Here is a 25,229-nt window from a genome sequence, read left to right on the forward strand (position 1 = left end):
GCAACTAGCACACCTGTGATTGCTGCTGGCTGGCTTGCCATGTACCTGATCTTACACTAAAAGCTCACCTGCCTATAATTCAACTAAATTAGAACTGATGAGACATATCAGATGGCAAAGCACGTGAGCTGACATCACATGTCCTATAGAGTCAAACACAAGACATTTACTAAAATGGAAAAAAAAACCATGATGGCTTTGTTCCATTTCACTGAACTGCGAGTAGTTTAGCAAATTATATTCTTTAATATACATGCTGTGATATATACAAAACCATGACATTATGTTACCCTTTAAGAAATGCTGCATGTTTACAGATTTGTCCATTTCCAGTCAATTGCTCCTTCCTCACCCTGTGCTCAATGGTAGGAATTTCATGCTTTTTAAAAGGGATTTTACTACCATCAGGGCAAAGTCATGCACAGAAACCACGGTTTCTTCAGTTGGTGTAGGCCAGTGTAGCTCCACTGAAATCTAACCCCCCTACATCCTGAATCTCAGACTAACAGCAAACAAGAGAAATGTAAAAAGAAATCCCAAATCTAATTAAAGTCTATGAAAGAGCAAAACATAAAAGCACTGCTTAGTATTGGACCAGAGCACCCTCTGGTTTTTGGAAGCAGTTGGTTCTTGTCTCTGGAATGGTCCAAACCAACATTCCAGCTCCAAATCCCTCTCCAAATTATGCAGCTGTGACCCCTTTTTATAGTGCTGGTAAAGGGCAAAAAAAAATACGATTCAGTGCCAGAACGGATGCCGGCTCTAAAACATCCACCTGCTGTCAAAAGCTTAACTGCTGGCAGGATATGACAACATCTGTAAAATATGTGCTAAGGAGAACTCCGTAGCCCCAATTACTGCTAATTACTCAGTTCCATAAAAGCCTTCACGGAGTTTGCTGAAAACTCGGCAGCAAAGTGGAGCCTTGCTTTTACCTGGTGCAAGTCTAGATTCATATTTTACAAGGATAGGGAAGATCAGTCTCTGAAGACAATAAAACAAATCAGAGAACAGTTCTGCAGCTGCATTGTTACACGTATAGACTGAGAGACTTATTTCTCTCTGAACGGAATCTAGCTGCCAAAACCATGGCTCCTCCCCCCTCCCCCGCTCCTATGACTTCAATAAAATACATCAACAGGAAGTCCTAAAATAAAACACTTGGATTTTTGTTTTTTAGATTCAGCGTTTTTCAGCCACCCCAAAGTCAGGCATGCAGATCCTGCCTTTGCTTGCCACTGAGATCAGTGGATTTGATGGTCTGTGAGATGTAGCAGCATGGGGAAACAAATGCTCATTAAAACAGAGTGACTTGCCCGCTCAGTCACAGCAAGATATGGCTGCCTGGGCAGAATGAGAATTTAGCAACCTTGAGAATAATCACAGAGCACGTTAAACTATGGACTAAAAGTACAATAGGCTAAAACACTGCAGCTTGCTCACATTGAAAAATTAGCATGCTGTACATGGGATAATACAGAATAGAGGGTGACTATCCCTCTGAAGATGTAGAAGGGCCTTAAATACCATTTTTCCAAAATCTCAGTCTCTGTGGCACTGAGACACCATGGAGATTGGTGTGGTAGACATGGCAATGGACAGAGATGCTCAAGGGCATATTGTACAGTGGGGTGAGGATGAGCCAAAATCACAGGGGGCTGCAGCATTCAGAATTGGCTTAGGCTTCCTCTAGGGTTTGAAGCTGAAATTTAAGATTAATCAGGTCTAAGATTCTGATTTTGTGGCCCTAAACTCTTGCAAATTATTTTCCTAGAACTTCAGCCCAGGTGGCAGAAGTACTGTGAGATCAGTTCTTCCGGTGAGATCTCCGGAGGCACTGGCCATCTGCAGACCAGATCTGAAAGACAGGCCACTAGCCCCAGGTGCTCTGACAATCTGACCTGGAATTAAAACTATGGAGGGCAGGATTAAGGGATTTTAGTCAGCTTGCCCTTCCTGCCCAACGTAGCTTTGAAGTGTTAGTTTCAGCTTCTCTCTGCTAATGAGTGAAACATTCAAAGCAGGGAGCAATGGAGTTGCCCGCAAAATTGTGTGTACACCTGTTACTCTGGCATCACCCCACAAAGATGCTGCTCACACAAGCATGTTGCTAACTAGCCCTTACGGGCCCAGGTACTTCTATCTGTGCATGCAAACATGTATTTTCATGCACAGTGGGAAGCCATCCTTTGGGAAGTTGGCTCAATACATCTACATGTGAATTTCATTTGTGTGTGTATTTTGGGCAACATAAATCCACAGCTCCTTGAACTGCTGGCAATAATTACATCAAAGTAGTGTCAGTTTCTAAAACCTTCTGAAATTAGGAAATTATTGTATATTTTTTCCAATATTTTTATTTTTGGTTTATTTAGAAATAAATCATGCTGAACTGCAGGGATCTGTCTTGCTCTGGGATAAGCTACAGGGCTTTTCCTACCACTAGGAGAAAAAAATACTGCTTGACAATGTGGACACACACCTCCATGGAGCCATTATGGATTACTGAGCAATGATGGGATGCAGGATTGTGAGATGCATTACGACAGTAATGGGACTTACCTGTGCACAGTTATCTTCTGTGCCCACTTCTTAAATGCATCTGACTCATTCTACACCCAAAATTATTTCCAACCCAAACATATTCAGCACTAACTACACTGAATGCCTGACCTCAAGTGCGTGTTCCAGCCCCTGTTAAAGCCAGCTGGATTTTGTCTTTGATTTATGATTTGACATCTGCTCTCCTTAGCTTAAATCGTAAGCTCTCTGGGGCTCGGATTGTATTTTCATGGTGTGTGTGTAAGAGTGCCTAGTGCAATCTGGCTCACATCACTGAGTGGTGGCCGCCGAGCACTCTCCCTGTATAAACAGGATAAACTAAGAAACAATAAATTAATAAAAAATAGTAATGAGAGAGGTTGTGAAAAATCTCTCTTTTCAAGAAACAAATCCTTTATATTTTCGAACATCTTTCCCCCTCTATTCTTGTGCTGTGTCTTCTTCACCCCGAGTCACTGAATCACATTGTAAAAGCTAGTTGCATGTAGCCGGCCCTTGGAAGATTGACAGCTAGTCCAGAAAAAGGCCGATAGAACAGGAAAAGCAGAGCTGAACGAGGCTTTTGAATGAAATTTGCTCAGCGTAGGATTTTGTTACATACTCAGAACTCAGGCTAGTGATGATGAGGCTGGTGAATTTTCAGTAAACCTGAGCTGGCTTTAGAATGAGCCAGGTTCAAGTTACAGATTGAAATGGAGATTGTGGCTAAAGCTTCAGTGGAAGGGTTAATGGCAAAACTTGCTTGATTTTGCTGATAGTCACTTCTTGTTCTGGGGATTTGTCAACCCTCAGCGTCAGAGAGAAACTGAGGGGTGTGAATCAAAACACAAAATAGGTTTCCCGTAATGCAGAAATTCGTTATATTTTTAGATCAGACAACTGACTCACTTTGCGGACCTTCAAAGAATGGCTCTGGGATTGGTAACGCCACCATCATCCGTGGGTTTGGTTTTTGTTTTTAAATGAGACAACTCTACATTTTAGGCCACAAATCCGGTGGCTCCTTGAACAGAAGCTGACTTTCAGTTTGGGTGTTTCACCCCCTGCTCTGCCCTGAGACCCTGCTCCCGCTCTGGCCGCTTCCCCTGAGGCTCCCCACCCACCTGCAACTCACTCCTCTCAGCCCCTTTCCCTGAGGCCCCCCCACTCACCGGTCCCTCCTCTTTGCCCTCCCTCCTCTGAGCGCCTCCTGCCAGCCACTTGCTGATTGGTGGTCAGCTCCAAGGGTGCCAAACAGCTGATTGGCAGCCAGCCCGGCGGTCAGAACCACAGTGGTTGGTGGGTGCTGAGCACCTCCTATTTTCTTCTGTGGGTGCTTGAGCCCTGGAGCACCCATAGAGTTGGTGCCTATGGCTCCTTGCATGGCAGCAGAAGGGCCAACACACGGCAGTGTTTTACTTTCCATTGCACTGGGGATGATCGGGAAGTTTAGAGCCCCTGTGTAACATGGGATGAGCCTCTGAGCAGCAGAGTGGATATTGTGGCAGTGGCGATGGCTGGGGCTAGCCACCCAAGCCTGAACACAGGGGGCTGGGTGGGCTTGGACTTAGTGGCTCATCTGAGCTGACGCTGTCCATGCAGCAACACCCACACTGCTATTTTTAGCATGTAGCTCAAACAGAGCTAGCCCAGTCTGTCTACAGGCACTGGCAATCACACTTCCCAGATGCAGCACAGACTTACTCACAGGGTTCAGTGGTTGGGCTAGGCAGGTGCATTGTGTCCAACTGCCCATTATAGATGAGGAGATTCATCCCCCCAGCGGCCATATAAGATCCCCTACACACAGCCCTTTTATTGGGCTTTGCAAGGGGAACCAGAATTACACCCTCAGGAGCTGAAACATAAGACTATCAAATAATCTAAGCTAAACTCTTCAAGGAATTGGGAGCTGATCCTGCAGTGTTTGCACACTGTACCTCTAATTTGCACCGTTAGTGGTTCCCCGAGTGAGCTCCTGCTGTACAGCATCTTGTGATGAAAAGTGACAACAAATGCACAGAAATCCAAATTTATTGCCGGGGTTTCTTTCCAACATTACTCACATGGACGAGCTGCTCCTGAGTGTCATATTCCTTTATGCACCTTTCCCAGTGACAATTTGTCTCATAAATAACGTCAGGCTCCTGTTTACATTCATCCTTATCCAGATCTTCTTTCAGGTCTGTCAGATGCTCCTGTAACAAACAGTGTATTATATAAAGTGAGCTTGTTTCATCTGAATTCCTTAGTCCCTCATAGATTACAAGACATGTATTAATTGATCATAAAAGAAAAGACAACTCATTATAACAATGTAACATTCTTGATGATCATGAAATACTGAGTTAAAAAGGGTCTTGCAGTTATGGATCTGCTTGAGGAAATCACCGCTAGTGACAGGCCAATCTTAAAATGTTTGGGGGTCTGACACCCAAATCTCTGGATTCCCACCAGCTAGATCAGATGTAGCATGAGGAAAGACTCCAGAGTCCATCATATTTATACACCCACAATTACTCTAGGATAATATAATTATCCACATTTTACAGGGAGGATACTGAGGCAGAGAGAGACTAAGAGATTCACCACAATAAGTGTCAAGGAAGAGCAAGGAATTGAACTCAAGGCTTCTGAGTCCCAGGTGAGCACCCTAAGCACTGGACCAACCTTCCTCTCTTGTGACTAGCTTGTTTCTTTTGTTACCTGGCTCCATCTGGCTGGAATAAGACAATGGAAGGGGAAAAGAGCCACTGAATCTTTTTAAACCATTCAAAAAGTTTGGCTGAATCTTCTTTTATCCACACACATCTGTCCTTCCTCTACAATGATAGGTAATACTACTACTACTTAGCATTTATACAATGGTTTACATCCTTAGAGCACTTTACAGGCATGAACTAATTAATCCTCAAAACACTCCTGTGAGGTAGGCAAACATTCATATACCAATTTTATCAAAGGGGAAACTGAGGCAGAGAGTTTAAGTAATTTGACCAAGACCATACATTCAGTCAGTGTTAGAGTAGAACTCACGAACTTCTGGTTCCTGCTCCATGTTTAGTCCACTAGCATGATGTAACCAACTGAGCCACCAGTTAGAAACCTTCCAAGTTCTAATCCTGACTTCTTGTCAAGTTGCTTAAAACTGCTCTGTGCCTCAGTTCACTCATCTGAAAATGAGGGAAATAATATTTTCCTATCTTTCTGCAGTATTACATGGATTGAATAGTTAAAGTTTGCAAAGTGATTTGAACATCTACAGCACTATGTAAATGCAAATTATTATAATTAAGATGTAATGATGATTTAGCGCGCAGGCCTTGTAGCAGCCATGTGTATCACAGTCATTTCCAGCACAACACAGAGTGGTGGTACACAGTCTGTTTTCATTGGAACGTGACATCAGAAGCAACTATTTACCAGGGAACATAATGCTATGCCGAGGCTCTCAACTAAATTGCACCACATCCCTCTTCCAACAAGAGAAAGGGCTACATGACCCCAGGAGGGGGGCTGAAGCTTCAGCCTGCCCGACTTCTGCCACCCCGGGTGGGGAGGCTGAGGCCAAAGCCCGAGCCCCAACGCCTAGGGCTGAAGCCCTTGGGCTTTAGCTTTGGCCCTGCACAGTGGGTCTTGGACTTTGGCCCCAACAAGTCTAAGCCAGCCCTGGCAAACCTATTAAAATGGGGTTGTGACCCACTTTGTAGTCTTGACCCACAGTTTGTGAACCACTGTGCTACAGGAAATTACAGTACCATTGACTTCAGTGAAGCAGGCTGTATGGGCATGGGACATGTGTTTATATATGCTAAGACAGGCAGACAGGCAGGCCATGCTTTCACCTGGTCTTATCTTTGCAGCGCTTAACATCAGCAAACCACGTTCACCAGGACAAACAGTGCAACAGAAACTTGCCACAAAAATCCTCATCCTTTGGCATTTCATAAATTCACAGAATCCAAGGCCAGAATGGACCATCATGATCATGTAGTCTGACCTCCTGTATAACCCAGGCCACAGAATGTTCCCGAAATAATTCTTAGAGCATTCAACCAGAGCGAGTTAAGTGTCAGTCTCAAACCCACCAAGCTACAGGTGCAAGCTTCCCATTAGGATACATTGGAAATTAACAGCCTTATAATATAGTGGGCTCTTTGGTACCAGAGTTTCATAACAGGGTAAAATTTAAAAGGCATTTTAAGCAGGGCATTGGCCTCTGCACAGGAATGGATTTTACTCAATAATGGATTAGATTGCTATGATCCCACATCGATAGATTTACATGGGGAAGGAGATCACCATAAGGGGCAGCGTGCCTTTTACTGCGAGGCCTTACATACGTACAATTGTTTAGTACTGAGATTTGGAAATAAACAATCTATTTTTACTATTTTAGTTCTAATATTTTGTGTATAGTGAAGCCTCTTAGTAAGGGCAACTGCTGGCTTTTTGGGTGTGGGGCATTATAATAAGCGTTTGCTGGATACAGATTCTAATATGTAGTTTAACTCAACAGCAGTGCTAAAACCCAGCTAAAGCAGCATTCAAACCAGCAAACGTGGCAACAAAGAGATGTCTTCCACAGACTGCTGCCATATGCAGACATGAACTGGGGTGGGGGCATAGATCGGCGTTCATGTCATGCTCCCCATCAGTACTTGACCTGGGCCAGGGAAGCTAACGATCCAACCAGCAGACCAAAGTCCTGGTCATGTGCCACTTGAGGCAGGTTGTGCATATGTTAAGACGATAAATGGGGCATTCCTAATGATTAAAAGAAGGGTATTACTCAGATGAGGCTGGTAATTACAGATAGCTCTAGCTCCCACTGTTGCAAGATTAAATGGAGGGCAAATTGAATAGTTGTCCCATTTAGATCTTAAAGAACAGCCTGGAATATTCATGGAAGCTGGAATTTTCAACTGGACCTAAGGGAGTTAGGTGCCCATATCCCACTGAATTTCAGTGAGAGCTGGGTGCCTAACTCCCTCACACTACTTTGGAAATCCCAGCCTGAAAGAAGATCAGTCCAATATGATGGAACAAGGCCTGGAAGATTGTTATAATTATTAGAATTACAGTAGCAACTAGGGGCACCAACTCAGATCAGGCCCCCTGTGTTAGGTGCTGTACAAATATAGAGACTATCCTTGCCTTGGAGAGTTTACTATCTAAGTAGACAAGACAGACTAAGGACTAGTGTACATGGGGAATTTTACCAGCATAATTATACTACTATGGTTATTCCAGAATGAGTAGTCATGTGTGGAGTTATAATGCTACAACTACATTGATAAAATTATACTTGTAAATTTCCCCATGTAGGCAAGCCCTAAAGGTGGGAGGGGAGCAGAGAGGTGAAGTGACTTGATACAGATCACCTAGCAGCTCAGTGGCAGAGTTGGGAACTGAATTCAGGTCTTCTGATTCCCACTCTAGTGCCCTATTCACTGAACAATACTAAGGAAAAAGCATGATTTTAATGGAGACCAATGCATACTCATTTGAAAAGGGATGATATCTTGCAACCTTAAACTGTTATATTAACATCAAGCTTAATGTCCTCATTGTTAAAGCTCCTCACGACTCTGCCACTTCTCAACCAGTATCACATTGCCTCCATCCCCTGTGCTCCACCAACAAGCCCATCTTTGAACCCTTCTTTATCCACTGTTCCCAAGTTGCTATAGCAGTTTCTCCCCCTGCCTGAAGGGACCATCAGGCCACCACCCTCTCCTCTTTCAAACCTTTTCTCAGGACCCACTGGAGTGTTGCGATAATTAATTAGTTAATGCTTGTACAGAGCTTGGAAAGTGAGAAGTGCTACACAAAAGCTCAAGTATTATTATTAAAGCAGCTGTCATGATATCACATGCCAGGTGTGACTTTTATGTACATTTTTTACAACTCATGCATGGAGAGATTTGTTCTAATTAGCCCTTGATTGGTCTTTGGAAAAGGCTGCTCTGATAACAGAAAATTGCTGCAAGTTACAGAACAATTTCTGAGGGGGAGGTAGAATCTTTAAAACATATATCAGAGGCCTATACAAAATCAGAGATAGAAAAGTCTTAGGACTTTGAGAGGTGCTGAATATTTGTAGCTCCCACTAACTTCAGGTGGAGTTGTGGGTAGAGCTGGTCAGAAACGTTCTGTCTAAATGTGTGTCCCCCTCCCCCCCCCCCAAGTCCTTGTCGGAAATGCAGTTTTTGCTGAAATTTTTTGATTTTCTATCAGAAAAATGGAAATGAAATATTTCAGTTTAGGTTGGGTCGACTCAAATCAAAATATTTCAGTTTGTCCAACTGAATCTAAACATTTCATTTTGGGTCGGTCAGACATTAATCTGTGACTGACTGAATTGTCAGGGCATCTCGTGCCCCCATTCTCATCTATGAGCTGGGCTCCTTGACTGGACTATATCTCCCACACTGCACTGCTGCTTTCCCTGTGGTTGAACCACTTAGGACATTATGGGAATGCATTATGGGAGGGCCATGCATGATGGGAGATATCCAGCTGGGGAGCCTGGCCCATGGTGGGGTTGTTAGGGCATGAGGCACCCAAGCCACAACTCCAATGAGGCACCAGAGCAGCTCAGGTAGATGCTGGCAAATGTTGAATTGAAACAAAATGCAACATTTCCAAATCAACATATAGTGATAGACTTGAGCTCAATCTATTTATCTTAACAAAGAGAAGATTAAGAGGTGACTTGATTATAGTCTGTGTGTATCTAGATGGGGAACAAATAGTTAACAGAGGGCTCTTCAGCCTAGTGGAGAAAGGTAAAACATGATCCAATGGCTAGAAGTCGAAGATAGACAAATTCTGACTGGAAATAAGACATACATTTTTAACGATGAACAACCATGGGACAACCATGGGTTGTGGTGGCATCACTGAATTTTTAAACCAAGATGGGATGTTTTTCTAATAGATGTGCTCTAGGAATTATTTGGGGGAAGCTCTATGGTCTGGGTTATACAGCAGATCAGACCTGATGATCACAGTGGTCCCTTCTGGCCTTGGAATCTATGAACTTTTCATTCCAGCAAAAAATTTTAAAGTTTTGATTTGGATTGGGTTAACAACAAATGTCAAAATATCAGCATTTCCTTCGGGATGGAAATTCCAGTCTTCGATGAGCTCTAGTTGTGAGTGCTCAGACCTGTTGAAAAACAGGACCCTTTTCTACGGAGTCATCTAAGTCTATTCCTTCTGCCAAGGCAAGATTGCCCCTTACAGGGTATTTCCAATACTTTGTTCAATCAGTTTTTAAATGCTTCAAGCCATGGAGCGTACACTTCTCTTAGGAGCCTGAGCCACAGATCTCCTCATTAGGAACTGCTTCCAAATACCCAGCCTACATTTTTCTTTTGTTAATCTCATCCAATTACTGCAAACTAGATCTCCTTGTATCACTCTACATAATCTCTCTCTTTTTTGGGTACTTACTTCATTCACAAGACACTGTGAGTCAGATAATAAGAAAAATACATGTACACAATGGCACTGGTATTCCCCATGATTCTGTAAATGTGATCACTGGTATTGGACATGCACCTCTCATAATCTGTATGCAATTAAAGAAGGATGGTGCCAGTAAGTGTGCAGTAGTCTCTCCCAGGGCTTATCTGATACATATGCTTGGAAAGGCAGGAAATTTCTTTCAGATCTCTTTTTCGTTTACTATAAGAAATAAATATGCAGCCTCATTAGCCTTGGTGGCGGCCAGTTTGGTTTTTTAGGTCGTGTGCTTTCTGCTGTTGTGTGTTGTTGCACTCCTAAACTCAAAGCTCAAGAGAGATGCCTCTTTGCCCTAATCGTGCTGACTCCAGCATGTTTATCTTTCCCTGATATGCTATCTTCATCAATTTTACCAGCCCCCAGATGACTGCACAAGTTGCTGTCCCCATGCATCATGCTGAAACCTGCTTCTGAACCAGTGCAGAAAGAGGAATTTGTCATCAACTCTTCTGTTCGCTTGACAATAACACAGCCTTATATTTCAGGAAAATGAAGTGCCCAGAGCACCCCTGATAGTTTATAGGTGTGATAAAGGACAGTCAGATGGATATTGTCAGCCATTAAACAGTTTGCAATAGCAGAGCTCTGAAAAGAAAACAAAGGTCTGTGGGCCCTTCTCAGTGTCAAATGCTGTGTCAGTGATGATGCTATGAGCAATTCTGTACTCAGGAGAGAAGAAGCCCTTTCTGAGAGCTTTATACCTACATGCAAGGCTTCCTCATAATCTATGTTTGCTTTGAGACATCAGTATTGGTAGCTTTGCACTGTAGAAAGGTCAAGCATAATTTTTATAAGTTACCAGGGCTGAAATAGTCCATCCTTCTCTCTTTCTTTCTGGGCAATTGCACCAGGAATCCAGCTCCCACAAACCCATATAATGCTTCCCTCAATCAATCACAGAAACCCTGCTCCTGTACCTTGTTGGGTCTCTTTATTTGAGATCAGCTCAGTTGCCTTGCAAAGTTTTGATGCCTCATTACAAATTGCAGAGAAACATGAAGTGAATATTGTTCCCAAAGACAATGCAGACCCATCAGCTCGCTGCATCAGGCTGACAAGATAGTATGTGCCAAGAGGGTTACCTGTGTGGCTGGGGAAGCTGGTGGCATACCCTCAACTTCAGTCTTGACTTTGCTGCGCTTGTGAATTACTGGGTTGACTGTGCTGCTCACGGCTGACTCACTGCTCTGCTTGTTCTAGGAAAGAAAAATTGGGGATGATGTGGCATTAGGGTTTGAAGAAAAAATACAGCCTCATAACATCATGACCAGTTTATGGCAAACTGGTACGGAAAAAGAACTGGGCTGGTTATTAGGGCCACCTGCCCAGGACACAGATCTAGTACTAGCTGTCTACACTGGGTGGATATTTACCCATTTGGAGTGTGCACAGAGAGAGAGAGAGAGAAAATAAAGGAAAGAGGGAAGGCCTGAAAAAAGTACTTGTGCCTATTTACTGATGCCATTCCCCTCTCAGCCACTGCTTCAGTTTCAGAACTCTCTAGACCCTGTCAAATTTAGCCAATTGCTGATTAACACCCACACTGCCACCCCAAGAACAAGCCATGGGTTATTTCTCGAAACGATGAAATAACATGGTAAGAAAGCAATTAGTTTCTATATTCTGCTTTCATGTGGTGTTTTCTTTATACTGTGTGTGTACATGAGAGGGTGTACACACTTGGCTGCGCCAGAAAAAATAAGCGCGGCTACAAGAGAAAAAGCACGTGACACACGCACAAACAGCAGGCAACGAAATTAGAATATTAAAACTGTAATGACATTGCTGTTAATTACTCAAGATCCGTACAGTATTTATGTAAATGGAGACTCCACTTCCACCACCTACATTATTTTGGAACTCAACTTGTTAGGAATGAAATAAAGCAGAAGAAAACAAAACCAGTCAAATAACCCTTCAATAACAAACCAGAGTGTGCAGTCCAGCACCTATGACATACTCTAGAACAACCAATCTAGACAGTCTACTCCAGAAAAATAAAATATAAGAACAAACTGAAATGGTTAGGTAATGGAGTGAAATAAGTCTTTTCGTAGTGACAAAATGGTAGTTTAAACTTCCAAGTACTGAGAGTAAGAAGCAAAAATTATTAAAAATATGCCATGTGTACTCACTAATATTCAGCTGGTGTGTGTACTCAAGGTATACATATGTTTGGTGCCTGTGCATACATTGTGTATGGCTGATTATGAAAATGGGCCCCACAAGTTTGTAAAACGGACAATAAAATCAATACAATTTACACCCAGACCAAGAGCCCATTTCACAGATGTCTTCCCAATGTCATTTGAAAAGTGTGTGTGAGTGGTGGTAAAAATTCCTCTAGACTGGATTTCTAAAATGAAAACCAGCCCCTTCTTTAGCACAAAAGGGAAACTGGGATCTGACATGACCACAAGTCCTAAGATGCTTTGCTTTCTGTCTCTTAGCAAACAAAGTGAGGGAAAGTATATGGTGGTTTTAAAAACATCTGCACGATTTACAACATTAGCAGAGGAGCAGGTCAAATAAAGGAAAAGCAGATTGGTGAAAAAACTACTTGAATTTGATTCACTGCTCTTAGACTCCAATATAACAAAGTGCTTAAGCATGTGCTTATGTCCCTGTAACTTTAATGGAACCTAAGAACTTAAGTGTTTCGGTAATAGGGACAGACTTATACATATGGCTAAGTGCTTTGCTGAATAAAGGCCCTAGAGGGTCATAATATGTTATTTGTAAATATGCATATGGCTGCTTCACAGTCACAAAAATGCTTTGTAGTTACATCTGATGTTTGCTGTTTGCTATTTGTCACTCTTCTGTTGAAAAGTTTCATCATCCAGTCAGGGAGGAGAAAATATAACAGGGATCTCAAACTCCAATCACCACGAGGGCCACATGACGACTAGTACATTGGCCAGAGGGCCGCATCACTGAAACCTTTTCATACAACGATACAAAAGAATAGTCAAAAATGGAAGAAAAAAAAAAGAAGAGTAATATAGTATGCTATTAAAAGTCAATGTATAAACTTTTAAAAAACTGTAATGCGAAGAGGGGTTTTAATAAATACTCAGTAATGCACCTCACTCAAACAACAAAACACGCATTTACTTTTAGAATTACTTCAGTTAAAGCCCTCTCCTCTGCCCCCGGCCCTGCCCCCACTCCGCCTCCCACCCCTTCCTCACCCCCATTCCAACACTTTCTCCAAAATCCTTGCCCCAACTCCGCCCCTATTCCAACCCTTTGCCCAAATCCCTGCCCCGGCCCTGCTTCTTCTCCGCCTTCTCCCCTGAGCGCGCCATGTCCCCACTCCTCCTGCTCCCTCCTGGAAAGTCCTAAGTGCCGCCAAACAGCTGTTTGGCGGCAGGAAGCGCTGGGCTGTAGGCAGAGGAGTGGGAATGCGGCACACTCGGGGTGGGGGGAGAAGGAGGGTTTGGGGAGCTTGGCTGCCCATGGAGTCAGCACCTATGGCGGGTCACAGGAAATAACTCTGTGGGCCACATGTTTGAGACCCCTGAAATATAACATGACCAATCACATGAATAACAGAGTCATCATGCGCATTATGGGTGAAATCCTGTCCCTACTGAAATCAATGGGAGTTTTGGGGGTAAGTTTCCCCCAAGTGGTCTACTTGCTGTAACCCATCCATGAGTCTTTGCTCCCCCCAAGACCACATTTATAGAATGATGAGACTGCTTGATACTCTGGATGGGACACCTACCGCTTGCACCGATGAACACTGGATACATGAACAGAATTTAGGAATGGCCTGATAACTTAAACCAAGAAACATTCTGAATGCATTTAATTTTTGCTCAGATATTCAGAGGTGCTGACCACCCACAACTCTAACTAAAGTCAGCGAGAGCTGCAGATGCTCAGAACCTCTGAAAATTAGGCCTTATTTCATCAGCTCTAATGGATAAGCTTTTTCAATAGCAGCTAAATTTCACTGCTTGGCTGTATTAAACACATCACATTACCTGAGCTGGCTCCTACCTGATTAGAGTCAGAGATGCAGCTGTTGTTATTAGTAATCTGAGCGGGAGCTGGATTGACAGAGATAACAGCCATGTGTTGTCGTGGAGGGAACGTGGGGGATGGCTGGATCAAAGGTGGTGTATGTCCAAATGCTGAGCTCAAGCCTCTCTGCTGACTCAGGATCTGCTGGTAAGTCACTGGGTTGATGGGATGGGGGAAGCTGAATGCTGGACTGCAATAAATATACAAATACAGGAGGGAAAATTACAAGGAGAAGTTATTTTAAAAAATGAATTAAAACCGTGGCTAGTGATTGGAGTAAGGGTAGAACTTCCTGCTAATTATGGGAAAGAGGATAAAATAGGGAAACTAGATTTTCTTTAATCTTCCATGATACACACTATGGAATATTTTTGACACAGATATTATTGGTCTCATCTGTACTTTGGCATATTTATGGACCGCTTCTATTCACACTCAATACTGCTAGAGATTTCTTTTTGTAAGGTGTTTGAAAAGTGTGGATTACAATGGGGGGAAAACCCACACATCTTGCTTTGCAGCTGTGCAAGGTTTTTCCAGGTAGACCTCTTTTGCAACTTCCCAAGCTTGTGGCTATGCTACTCTTAATACAGAAGTGAAGTCACCTGGCTCTCAGGCACAAATTGAAGAGGGAACATTTAACAATCAATTTCACATATTTAAAAAATATGAAATTTACTCTGCGTTCAAATGAGCTGGATGATGGCTCATGGGACTACTAAAATATGTAACCCTTCTCCTGCAGGTCACTAGTTCAACCCCAGTTTAGATCACTCATAGCCAGAAATCATTCCCATCTAATGGTTATTTGGTTGCCAGTGTGGTTTCAGACCAGAATGTAGTAGACACGCCATAAAAACTACCCTCAGAACTGCCAACTTCTAATTCTGCTGCTGTCAATCTGGCACTTTAGGGGCTGATTCAATGAACATTTATATACATGTAACTTTACTCACAAGGAAAATTACCCACAGGCACAAGTGCTTGCAGGACTAGGCCTTAATTAGCAGTATGTTCATGTTTTTATTTTAAATAATAAACTTGACTAGGCAATTACGGCTGCATCTATTCTAAACCAGTTAATGACAACATGACCAAAAAGGAAAGGCCAAAGTCACTACCCTGTTAAAAAGCCCTTGTGGCTAAATAAATGTTAATGGTTAATGACATAATAAGAGCTGATGACAGGTTACTGTAGAGCAACTATTCTATATAACAGAACCATCAGAAAACTCACTTTATAACATCTGACCATCCCTCTGTGGTGAGATGCATTAAATTGCGTCACTGCTGCCACTGATGAAATTTTAAGTGGTTAAAAATAAAAAAAGTCAATCTGTACACAATTTATTAGCCGTTAAACTGTTTTCTATGTATGACACACACTAAAAATTCTTAAGATTTAACATATACCTTGTAAAATATATATTAAATGGTTCTAAATTTATTATTATTATTGTGGTAATGCCTAGAGGCCACTAGTCAAGGATTGGGACCCCACTGTGCTAAGCAACGTACACAGATATAATGAAAAGATAGTTTCTGGCTCAAACAGTTTACAGTGTAAGTATAAGACAAGAGACTTGAAGTGGATACAATAGACGGGGAGAACTCATGGGAACAGTGGGATGATAAGTGTGATGAGTAGTTAAAATCTGGAGGTTTCCTAAAGCTAGAATTATAAGTACTTCAAAAAATGTTACCTGACAAAGCAAGTTTTCAATTAAATATCTAACTTTTTACTAACAATAAGATCAATCATTTTTTAGGAGCGCATAGCTTCTATGAACTCTTGCATTTCTTTTTAGGTGTCTAGAATGACATTATCAATAGGGAAAAAAAACAGACCTAACTTCTCAGTGATAAAAATAATAATACTACAGTGTGAAACCTGCCTTAAGCAACCACTCAAGGAGCTGACAACACTGGTTCCTTTAAGGTAAGTGTTTTCTAATTAAGGATGGAACAGAATTTTACACAAGAGCCTAGATTTTTAAAAATTAGTGTTTAAAGTTAGGCTCCTAAATCCATTCATAGCAAACATTTTAACAGATGAATTTAGCCCTTCTTCTGCTTGCAAAGAGATATGAACATATTATTATCAATAAAAATCTGGTAACTAATATTCCCTCCCAGAAAAATATATACACTCTAAGGTACTATCATATGCACCATTGCAGAAGAAACAGGCTAAATGCAGATTATATGCACTTGCATGAAATCAAAGAGAGGTTTCATTTTAATATACAACACAGACCCAATATACATTTTTGGAACAAGATTCCATGCAATACTAGATGGTCAAACCTTAAAAGGTTCCCTTTCTACAGCTTTAATTCTGACAATGGAATAATTATATAGGCACAAGATCAAAGAAACAAAAGTCTAAATGGAGCTGCTCGAACTGCTTTACCTTATTGCCCCTGCAGATAAATGGCCATAGGAGCCACTAGCAGCAGAACTACTTCTGGAGTTATTAATATAAGCCACCAGGGAGTTAGGGGAGGTCCTGATCATTGTCTGAAGATCAATGCTGGCATCAGACAGTGGGGATATGGAGAGGGCTCGCTTTCTGCTTAATCTTGGAGTAACCCTTGGGCTTGAAAATCTTGACACTGTAGGAAAGAAAAAAAAGTGTGCCTAGTTAGACAAAAGCAGGCGTTACTTGTTTTAGTTTTTATAGGAAGAATAAATGAAAGCAGTTAGCAGCACAGGACCTTGCCATGTAACATTTATTTTAGCATTGGGAATGGGATTTGACCTGGGAAAACATGGAAGAGTTGCGCGCGCGCGCGCACACACACACACACACACACACACACACACACACACACACACACACTGTGACTCACATACACTACAGAAAAATTCTTTTTGTTGCCATGACCGTGATTCTTGTGGAAGAGAAGAAGCAGGACTCAGGTGAATAATTATAACAGGGATTCTTGACTGAGGTTGCTGAACTCAGATGCAGCCTTTGGTTTTGCCTGATTTTCTAGCTCTCAGGAGGTCTGATTCCACCACACAGGCTCTTCTTGAGGCCCAGATTCAACAAGGAATACAAGCATGTGATTAACTTTAAGCATGTGAATAATCCCATTGAGGTTGATGGGGTAGTTTGCTGAATCAGGGCAAATAAGCCCAGAGTGTGGATTATCACTTTCTCATTTGCACCACTTCTGCACTGACATTAACTTCAGTGGCTTCTCCAGTGCAAGGGAGAGAAGTGTCTGGCAATCACTTTCTTAAAAAAATAGGGCCCAATCATGCACATGCTCTGTGTAAGGGGCTTCTGGGGTCTGACTTAAAGTCCATTTAAATCAATGCGAGTCTTTCCATTGACTTGCATGGACTTTGGGTGAGGCCCTTGTTGCATTAGCAATGACTGTAGGATCTGTTGTCTAATTTGGGGCAGGGACAGTCTTCGTGCTGTGTGTTTGTATAGCACCTAGCCCAGTGGGGACCTGGTCCATAACAGGGTTCCGAGGTGCTATACAATTCACAATACAAAGAAATAACATATCAATAACACTAACACTTTTACTCATTTTGATTTCCTAAAAAGCAGATGAAATTGAGAGTTTGCACTAAATGAAAAGTCTGCAGGGTGAGTAACAAGGTGTTTATTCACTAGAGGAGCCTGGATAAACACGAGATTCCAAAGGGCCCATTTTTAATTACTTTTACCTAAAAATAATTAACAGATGTATTTATTCCTTCATTCTTTACTCACAGATGGAGGCTCTAAGGTTGCAGGGAGACGTAGCACTCTTCTTTCCAAACTGAGTGGTTTTCAATCCCTGCTTTAAGGTCCCTGCTGCACAAAGTGATAACTATGGAACTACTTATTATTGGCACCTCCAAAATTATATGCCTCAAATTTTACATTAGAAGGGACTGCTTGGCTCATAGGGATGATAATGGGACATGATACCTTGTGCATCTCATCCCGAGTAGAGCTGGCTTGAATATGGGGTACCGGACAATCATGATTTCACCCCTTCATTTTTCAACAACATTTTGAAATTTCTGACCAGCTCTAAACACTAGTTCAGATCCAGATGAGGTGAGCATCAGTTAAAAAATGTTCCCATTTGATGATGGTTTGGGGACCTATGTTAAATGGGCTGGAGGCCTGATTCTTAGCAGAGAGGCATCTCTCTTACCAAAAAAACACCATCAAACTGGGCAACGGTTGGCACCCTTGTTGGCATTCTCAGAAGAGGGGCTCTACTGAATGAGAAAAGGGGGAGAGACGTAGAGAGCTTCTTGTGTTCATGTGAATACACTTCTAGATACCTGGGTGATGGGCAAGGTGTAAGAACCAAGAGTGATTGAAATACAGCATGGGGATGGAGATTGCACTGCACTGATCCCTAGATCCTCTCCAAGCTTAGGGGTGAATGTAGAGAAGCTGCTGGCCTTGCTTTTCAGTCCTTGGAGGACAAAAAAGAGCTTCAGTCTCTGGGACTGTCAATCAACACCTTGCACCAGCACTTAATTAACTTAAAATTAAAAAGAACAAAGTCTCGGAAGATTACTCTGAACACGGTGATTTTCAATGACTTAGCGGTAAGAGAAGTGAACTAGAATAGCAGCACATCAGAGCGGAAGGAGAATCTTAGGAATTGTGTATGTGCATTTGTCTAGGGGAGGAAATGAAATGAAATGAGCATTGGACAATGCAGAGCATCCACTTAATGAAAGAGGTGAGACTCCAGGAGCCTAGAAAGTAAATTAAGAATTTTAAGAAAACCTATTTAACAGCTCAAGCACAAAGTGCAGGCTCTTACCCTCAGAGGGGACCTTGCCAGGACCTGGACCCTGTCAGTCAATCAGGCATGAAGTCATTTCCACCTTACCTGGTTTTGGTTGTAGGAGTCTGAAATAAGTGAAGAGCTTATACTGGATTAATTTGGACTCTCCCAGCACTTAGGTGCATTAGTGATTGGAACATGTGACTTCGATGGGAAAATTTACACCGTAAATCAATGGGGTTCCACAGGTTGCAGTCAGGGCAGAATTTGGGGCTGAGCTTTGCAAAATATTAGAGGATCAGATCCAAATGTTTGACTGAGGCCTATCTACATCTGGAACTGTTGGTCACATCGAAAGTGGTGGGAGCAGCATATATACTGTGGTAGGTCACCTATTTTTCTAGGCTTTTATATTTAGAAGATGCTACTGCCGTGTAATCCAAAATGACGACCTGCTAGGCTCCTGCTAGCCTGCTAATAGCCCATGTGACAAACCCAATCAGCATTCAGCACCTGCATTTCAAGCCCCTTTCCTCAGTAGGTGAGAGTGCAGCGTTACCAATTCTTTCTTTTCCAGCAGCTGTCTCTGCTGAGCCCCTACCTTGCAGGGGCCTTATGAGGATAAATACATTAAAGACTGTGAGGCACTCAGGAACTTATATGGCCCCCCATTACCACAGTTATAGTGTCTAAGATAGATAGGCAGATGGCAAGGGCTCTTGTTTTTCCATATCTGCCTCTCCTTGGGGCTAGAGCATCAATGGGGACCAGTTACTATTTATGTAATGCCAAATGTACATTAGGCACTTTACAGACAAATATGAGGACAAGATCCCAGCCTTGCAGACAACACATAGGTGAGCGGTGGTGAAATGGGATATAACAAAAGTGAGGGACAGAGCAGCAATGTAGCCAATGTGTCTTGCAGCTTCCTTGGTGTGTCTTAGATCTTTACAGCTGCAAGGTGTAGTAGGATTTCACTTCACTTAGTGCCCCCAATTGTTTTGTATTGGTGCACTCATGTACATCACACCTCAGGATAAATGAGTTCCAGGCTCACAACAACCCTCTGTGACAGGGAAGCTCTATCACAATCCTCATTTGGTAGATGGGGAACTGAAGCACAGATAGATTAAGTGATTTTCCTAAGGTCACACAGTCAGTCTACAATAGAGGTAGGAATAGAACCCAGGTCTCTTAAAGCTCAAGCCAGAGTTCAAGCCATTAGACCACCCTTACTACAAGCTCTCAGCTGCATAGGAAGCATTTGGATTGGTTCTGACCACTCCTTTCTGCAGTTCCATTTCATGGCATCTCCCCAATCACAAGGTGGAACTGCCACTTTATTGTGGCTAACATTAATGCAACCCAGTGTTGCCAGCTTCTGTGATATTACTGCAAGTTTCACAATCTTTGGAGTTTTTCTTAGAACTTCTGCTCCTGGAGATACGTGATTAGGTGAGAATCCTGGCTTTCCTTTTCGTTCTTACAAAAGTAAGTGTCTAGCCCGCATGGTTGTAAAGAAAAGCTTAATGTGACCCAAATGCAACCTAAAGCCTCAAAAGCGAGAAGTCAAATATAAAGAACCCAAAATGTTATTTCAAACAAATCTCATGAGCGACAAGACTTTGGGGAAGCCTGACTCCTGAATTTTGAACGATTGGGGTTGGCCACACTGAGGCTTATTCTTGTCAGACTTAGTGCCGTCTAAGTGGCAAGTTGGAGATGGACAGGCAGATTTAAGGATGCAAATACATTATGGATGCAAACATTTCCTGAAAAAGGCAAGTCTGTTAATAGCAATAAAAACACTGCAGGATTTGTGTTAATCCATTTGAACAGTAAAGTCTACCATGATGCTGCTATTCCTGATCTGATGAGAAGGTAAAAAATGAACTACACAAGCAGAGATTGTCTAGAACCAAAAAGTCAGAAGCAAAAATTGTCAAATTTGGATATGGACCTCAAACATTGCAGATGGCCCTTAAAACTAGGGCCTGAACAGACATCCTGCATCCAAACAACCCTAGACTTCAGGAATGTTCCAATCTGGATTCAGATCAGAACCACAAGGCTGGGGCCTAGCTCTAACACAGAATAAAATTTAAAATAGCTTATGTTAACATTCTGGGTTTGAGATAGGCCCCAGCCTCGTGGTTCTGATCTGGATCCAGACTGGAACATTCCTAAAGTTTGGGGTTGTTTAGATCCCCAGTTAGTTCCACCCATGTAGAAACTGGGGGCAGCATAGTCAAATGGCTGGGGAATTGGCCTGAGACTCCTACTCCCAGCTCTGCCAGTGAGCTGCTGTGTGACCTCCGGCAAGTCATTCAATGCCTCTGTTTCCTCTCATATCGTTTACCTTGTTTGTTTAGACTGTAAGTATTTTGGGATAAGGATTGTCTTGTATTATATGTTTGTATAGCACCTAGCACAATCGGGCTCTACTCTGAGTTGGGGCCTCTAGGTGCTACTCTACTACAAATTCTATCTATCCAGATACAGATATTGTTTTCTGCATTTGTATTCCCCCCGTCTTCTATTCCTGTAACAGAAGGAAGCAGGCCACATCTGACAGTCATATTTATCTCTGTTACTCCCACACCTCAAGGGAGATCTGTTTATTAATGTGCCACTTCCCTTGATAAATTACTAAATAGAAAGAAAAGCCTTGTACTCATTTCTCGCTGCTCCTTCCAGTGATTTATGTCCACAGAGCCAGTTCAGCCATCGCTCCCCATTAATCTGTAGAGGGAAGAAGTCCTGATGTCCAACAGAAGCTCTGGTTTTATTGGTGCAGCCATTCAGTGCACCCTCCACTGCACGCAGGTATATTCTTTTTTTTTTTTTTTTTCCCCGTGTAAAACTCCGCTGGAAGCTGTCAGATTCTGCAAGCTGGGCTGGGACGTTTCCAGCACAAATCAAGTAATATGCATTTTATTAGTGTCTGCTCTAATTTAGATCTTCCAGGCACTGTGGGATGTGTAAAGTGGTCTGATCGAGGATCTGTGAGGCTGGGTGTATGTTTTACACTAGGGTCTCTCTGATATTAGGGGTTTTCAGACATAGCTTTGACCTCAAATCATGTTACACACGAATGATTCCTCTTCCAGTGTGGATAGCAACACAAAGTAGCCAAGAAGGAAGGTGGCTAGGGAATAGAAAGTTTGTTTTACTACATAGAAAATGAGCAGTAACACCTGGAGGAGAAAAATATATCTATGATAATTATCCAAAGCAGGTAATTATTAGCATCATGGACACTGTTAATAACCCTAACCTGCACCACTTTCCGCTCCAAGTGCAAGGCACATTTCTTTGACCTTGCCTTTGCTTACAGAAACACATATCAACAGGCCTGTTTAACTACAAAAACGACAACAAAACAACACACACATGCTACCAAAACAAGGCACTTCACTCCACACACTTCTCCTTCTGGGGAGCGGATTCAAGTACAAAAAACACATGATAGATATGTATTCACACTGCACTATGGGAAGTCACTCAGGCACTACGGGGATGAGCATGGTATAAAAACCTATATAGTATAGAATAGAATAATACTATTGGCCTGACCTAATCCCTTACAGTGCCACACACTATTAGATGATAAACAGCAAGACAAATAACAATGAAGAGACACCGTGGTCAGGTTTGTCTGTGGGAGTGGAACTTGGGACTTCTAGATGTAAAGCATGAGCCTCGATTTCCCTGGGCTAAAGGTCCAACATGTCCCCAGGACACCTTTTTAAGGCAAATGTCATGGAACTTTCCAGATACTAATTAAGCCTCATGATACCTTGTGAGGCAGGTAAATATTAGACCCATTTTTCAAACACCTAGGCTTGTGTCTAACCACAATGACCCTTAAAATAAACTCCAAAAATAAAGTCTCTCCCACCGCACACAGCCTCTCCTCCCTGAGGCTCTGTCTTTCTGCTCTCCCAGCATTCTCACTCCCACTTGCCAGGTTTCTCTGTAGGAGTCTACTTGCTCCCAGCAGCCTCTGTCTCCCTGAGAACTCTTTCTTTCTGCAGGGCTTGCAGCCTGGCATCTTTCTGCTACTCTTCATAGGGGCCAGATGATCCTTGCTCAGGTCTGTCTACTCAGTAACTAGTATTGGCTGACCACAGTCCTCTAGCCCTTAAGGGGCAAGCCACCCTGTTACAGGCAGTTTCCCTATTATGAAATTGTTGAAAGGTCCCTTTCAAACTCAAAAATTCTCACATTCCCCGCTCAGCTGTACTAAAAAGTGACATTCTGAAGGCTAGACTGCCAGTCAATGGCAAAGTGAGACTATCCCAAGAGATGTGACACCCAGTTGCCTGCTCTAGTCAGTAAGTAACACTCTCACTCAACTAAGTACATAGTATTCCTAGCAGGGGTGGTCGTGTTCCTTTAAGAAAAACCCCTGTCCCTCCTGTGTCAGTGGCAGCTGAACTAGAGTGTCTTCTACCACTTCTATTTCAGCTCCAGCTAAAGCCCATTAAAGTCAATGGGAGTCTTTCCACTGACCTTGATGGATTTTGGATCAGGGACTAAATATGGATTTAGCAGACTATCGTTAGGCACAGAGGCTGGAAAATTTTCGCCTTTATATTTCATTTAATTTCCCTTCCCAAAACTCACAATGCACTAATTTTTTTGAAGAAAAAATAAAAAAACAGAAAAACCAATCTCATGGCCTGATCCTGATTAGTGCTTAGAATTAAAGGTGCTGAACACCTCACAAGATCAGGCCCGAAATGCATGAGAATGATGAACTCAGTTTTTGTTAAGCTTAGAAAGATTTTATTATACCTATCTTGGAACTCTAGAATGCTTCAACTTGGAATATATATATATATTTCTGATAGTGAAGAACAGAAAATGTTAAGCCAAAAGAATTCCCCCCATCCTTCACCCCCAAATTCAGAAGATTCAAAATGCAGGTTTAGAATGGAATGGGCGTGGGGTTTAAACTAGAAGTTGCACCCTTAACTATGGACCCTTGATGTGGGAATAGTGGCGGGCATCCCACATAAGATCAATACAAACTTTACTTCACTCCCTAAGAACATGAGAATGGCCACACTGGGTCAGACCAATGGTCCATTTAGCCTAGTATCCTGTCTTTTAACAGTGGCCAGTGCCAGATGCTTCAGAGGCAATCAACAGAACAGGCAATTATCAAATGATCCATCCCCTGTTGTCCAGTTCCAGCATCAGACAGTGAAAGGTTTAGGGACACCCAGAGCGTGGGTTATACTTTTGGCCTTCACAGCATCCTCTTGCAATGAGTTCCACGGGTTCACTGTGCGTTGTGTGAAGTACTTCTTTTTCTTTGTTGTAAACCTGCTGCCTATTAATTTAACAGGGTGACCCCTGGTTCTTGTGTTAAGTGAAGGTGTAAATAACATTTCCTTATTCACTTTCTCCACATCATTAATGCTTGTATAGACCTCTATCATATCTTCCCTTAGCTCTTTTCTAAACTGAACAGTTCCAGTCTTTTTAATCTCTCCTTATAGGGAAGCTGTTCAATATCCCTAACAATTTTTGTTGTCCTTCTCTGTATTTTTTCCCCAATTCTAATATATCTTTTTTGAGATGGGGCAACCAGACCTGCATGCAGTGTTCAAGGTATGGGTGTCCCATGGTTTTATATACTGGGATTATGATATTTTCTATCTTATTATTTATCCCTATTAGTTCCTAACATTCTGTTAACTTTTTTGACTGCCACTGTACATTGAGTGGATGTTTTCAGAGACTTATCCACAATGACTCCAAAATCTTTTTCTTCAGTGGTAATAGCTAATTTAGACCCCATTATTTTGGATGTATAGTTGGGATTATGTTTTCCAATGTGCATTATTTTGCATTTATCAACATTGAATTTCATCTACCATTTTCTTGCCCAGTTACCCAGTTTTCAAGATCCCTTTGTAACTCTTCTCAGTTTACCTTGGACTTAACTATTGTAATTTTGTATCACCTGCAAACTTTTCAACTTCCCTGTTTACTCCGTTTTCCAGATTATTTATGAATATGTTGAATAGCCTTGGTCCCAGTATAGACCCTGGGGGATGCCATTATTTATTTCTCTTAACTGTGAAGACTGTTTATTTCTACCCTTTGTTTCCTATCTTTTAACTAATTACTGATCCATGGGAGGACCTTCCTTCTTCTTTCAGGATTACTTACTTTGCTTAAAAGCCTTTGGTGAGAGACCTTGTCAAAGGCTTTTTGAAAGTCCAAGTACACTATATCCACTGGATCATCCTTGTTCATGTTTCTTGATACCTCAAAGAATTCTAATAGATTGGTGAGGCATGATTTCACTTTACAAAAGCCATGTTGACACTTCCCCAACATATC

The 25,229-nt window shown here is 42.2% G+C and overlaps 1 protein-coding gene across 1 annotated transcript in view; it reads right to left on the minus strand.

The window, feature by feature from the left end:
- GLI2 (GLI family zinc finger 2) overlaps window positions 1–25,229 on the minus strand; it is a 266,185-nt gene that overhangs the window by 21,031 nt on the left and 219,925 nt on the right. Inside the window, exons 6-9 of the mRNA XM_030580490.1 lie at window positions 16,523–16,724; window positions 14,086–14,299; window positions 11,157–11,270; window positions 4,608–4,739 (exon numbers count right to left, since the gene is read on the minus strand). Of these exons, the coding sequence (XP_030436350.1) occupies window positions 4,608–4,739; window positions 11,157–11,270; window positions 14,086–14,299; window positions 16,523–16,724 (662 nt within the window). The remainder of the gene's footprint in view (window positions 1–4,607; window positions 4,740–11,156; window positions 11,271–14,085; window positions 14,300–16,522; window positions 16,725–25,229) is intronic.

The sequence above is a fragment of the Gopherus evgoodei genome, chromosome 11, assembly GCF_007399415.2.
Source record: "Gopherus evgoodei ecotype Sinaloan lineage chromosome 11, rGopEvg1_v1.p, whole genome shotgun sequence".
Classification (NCBI taxonomy): Eukaryota; Metazoa; Chordata; order Testudines; family Testudinidae; genus Gopherus; species Gopherus evgoodei.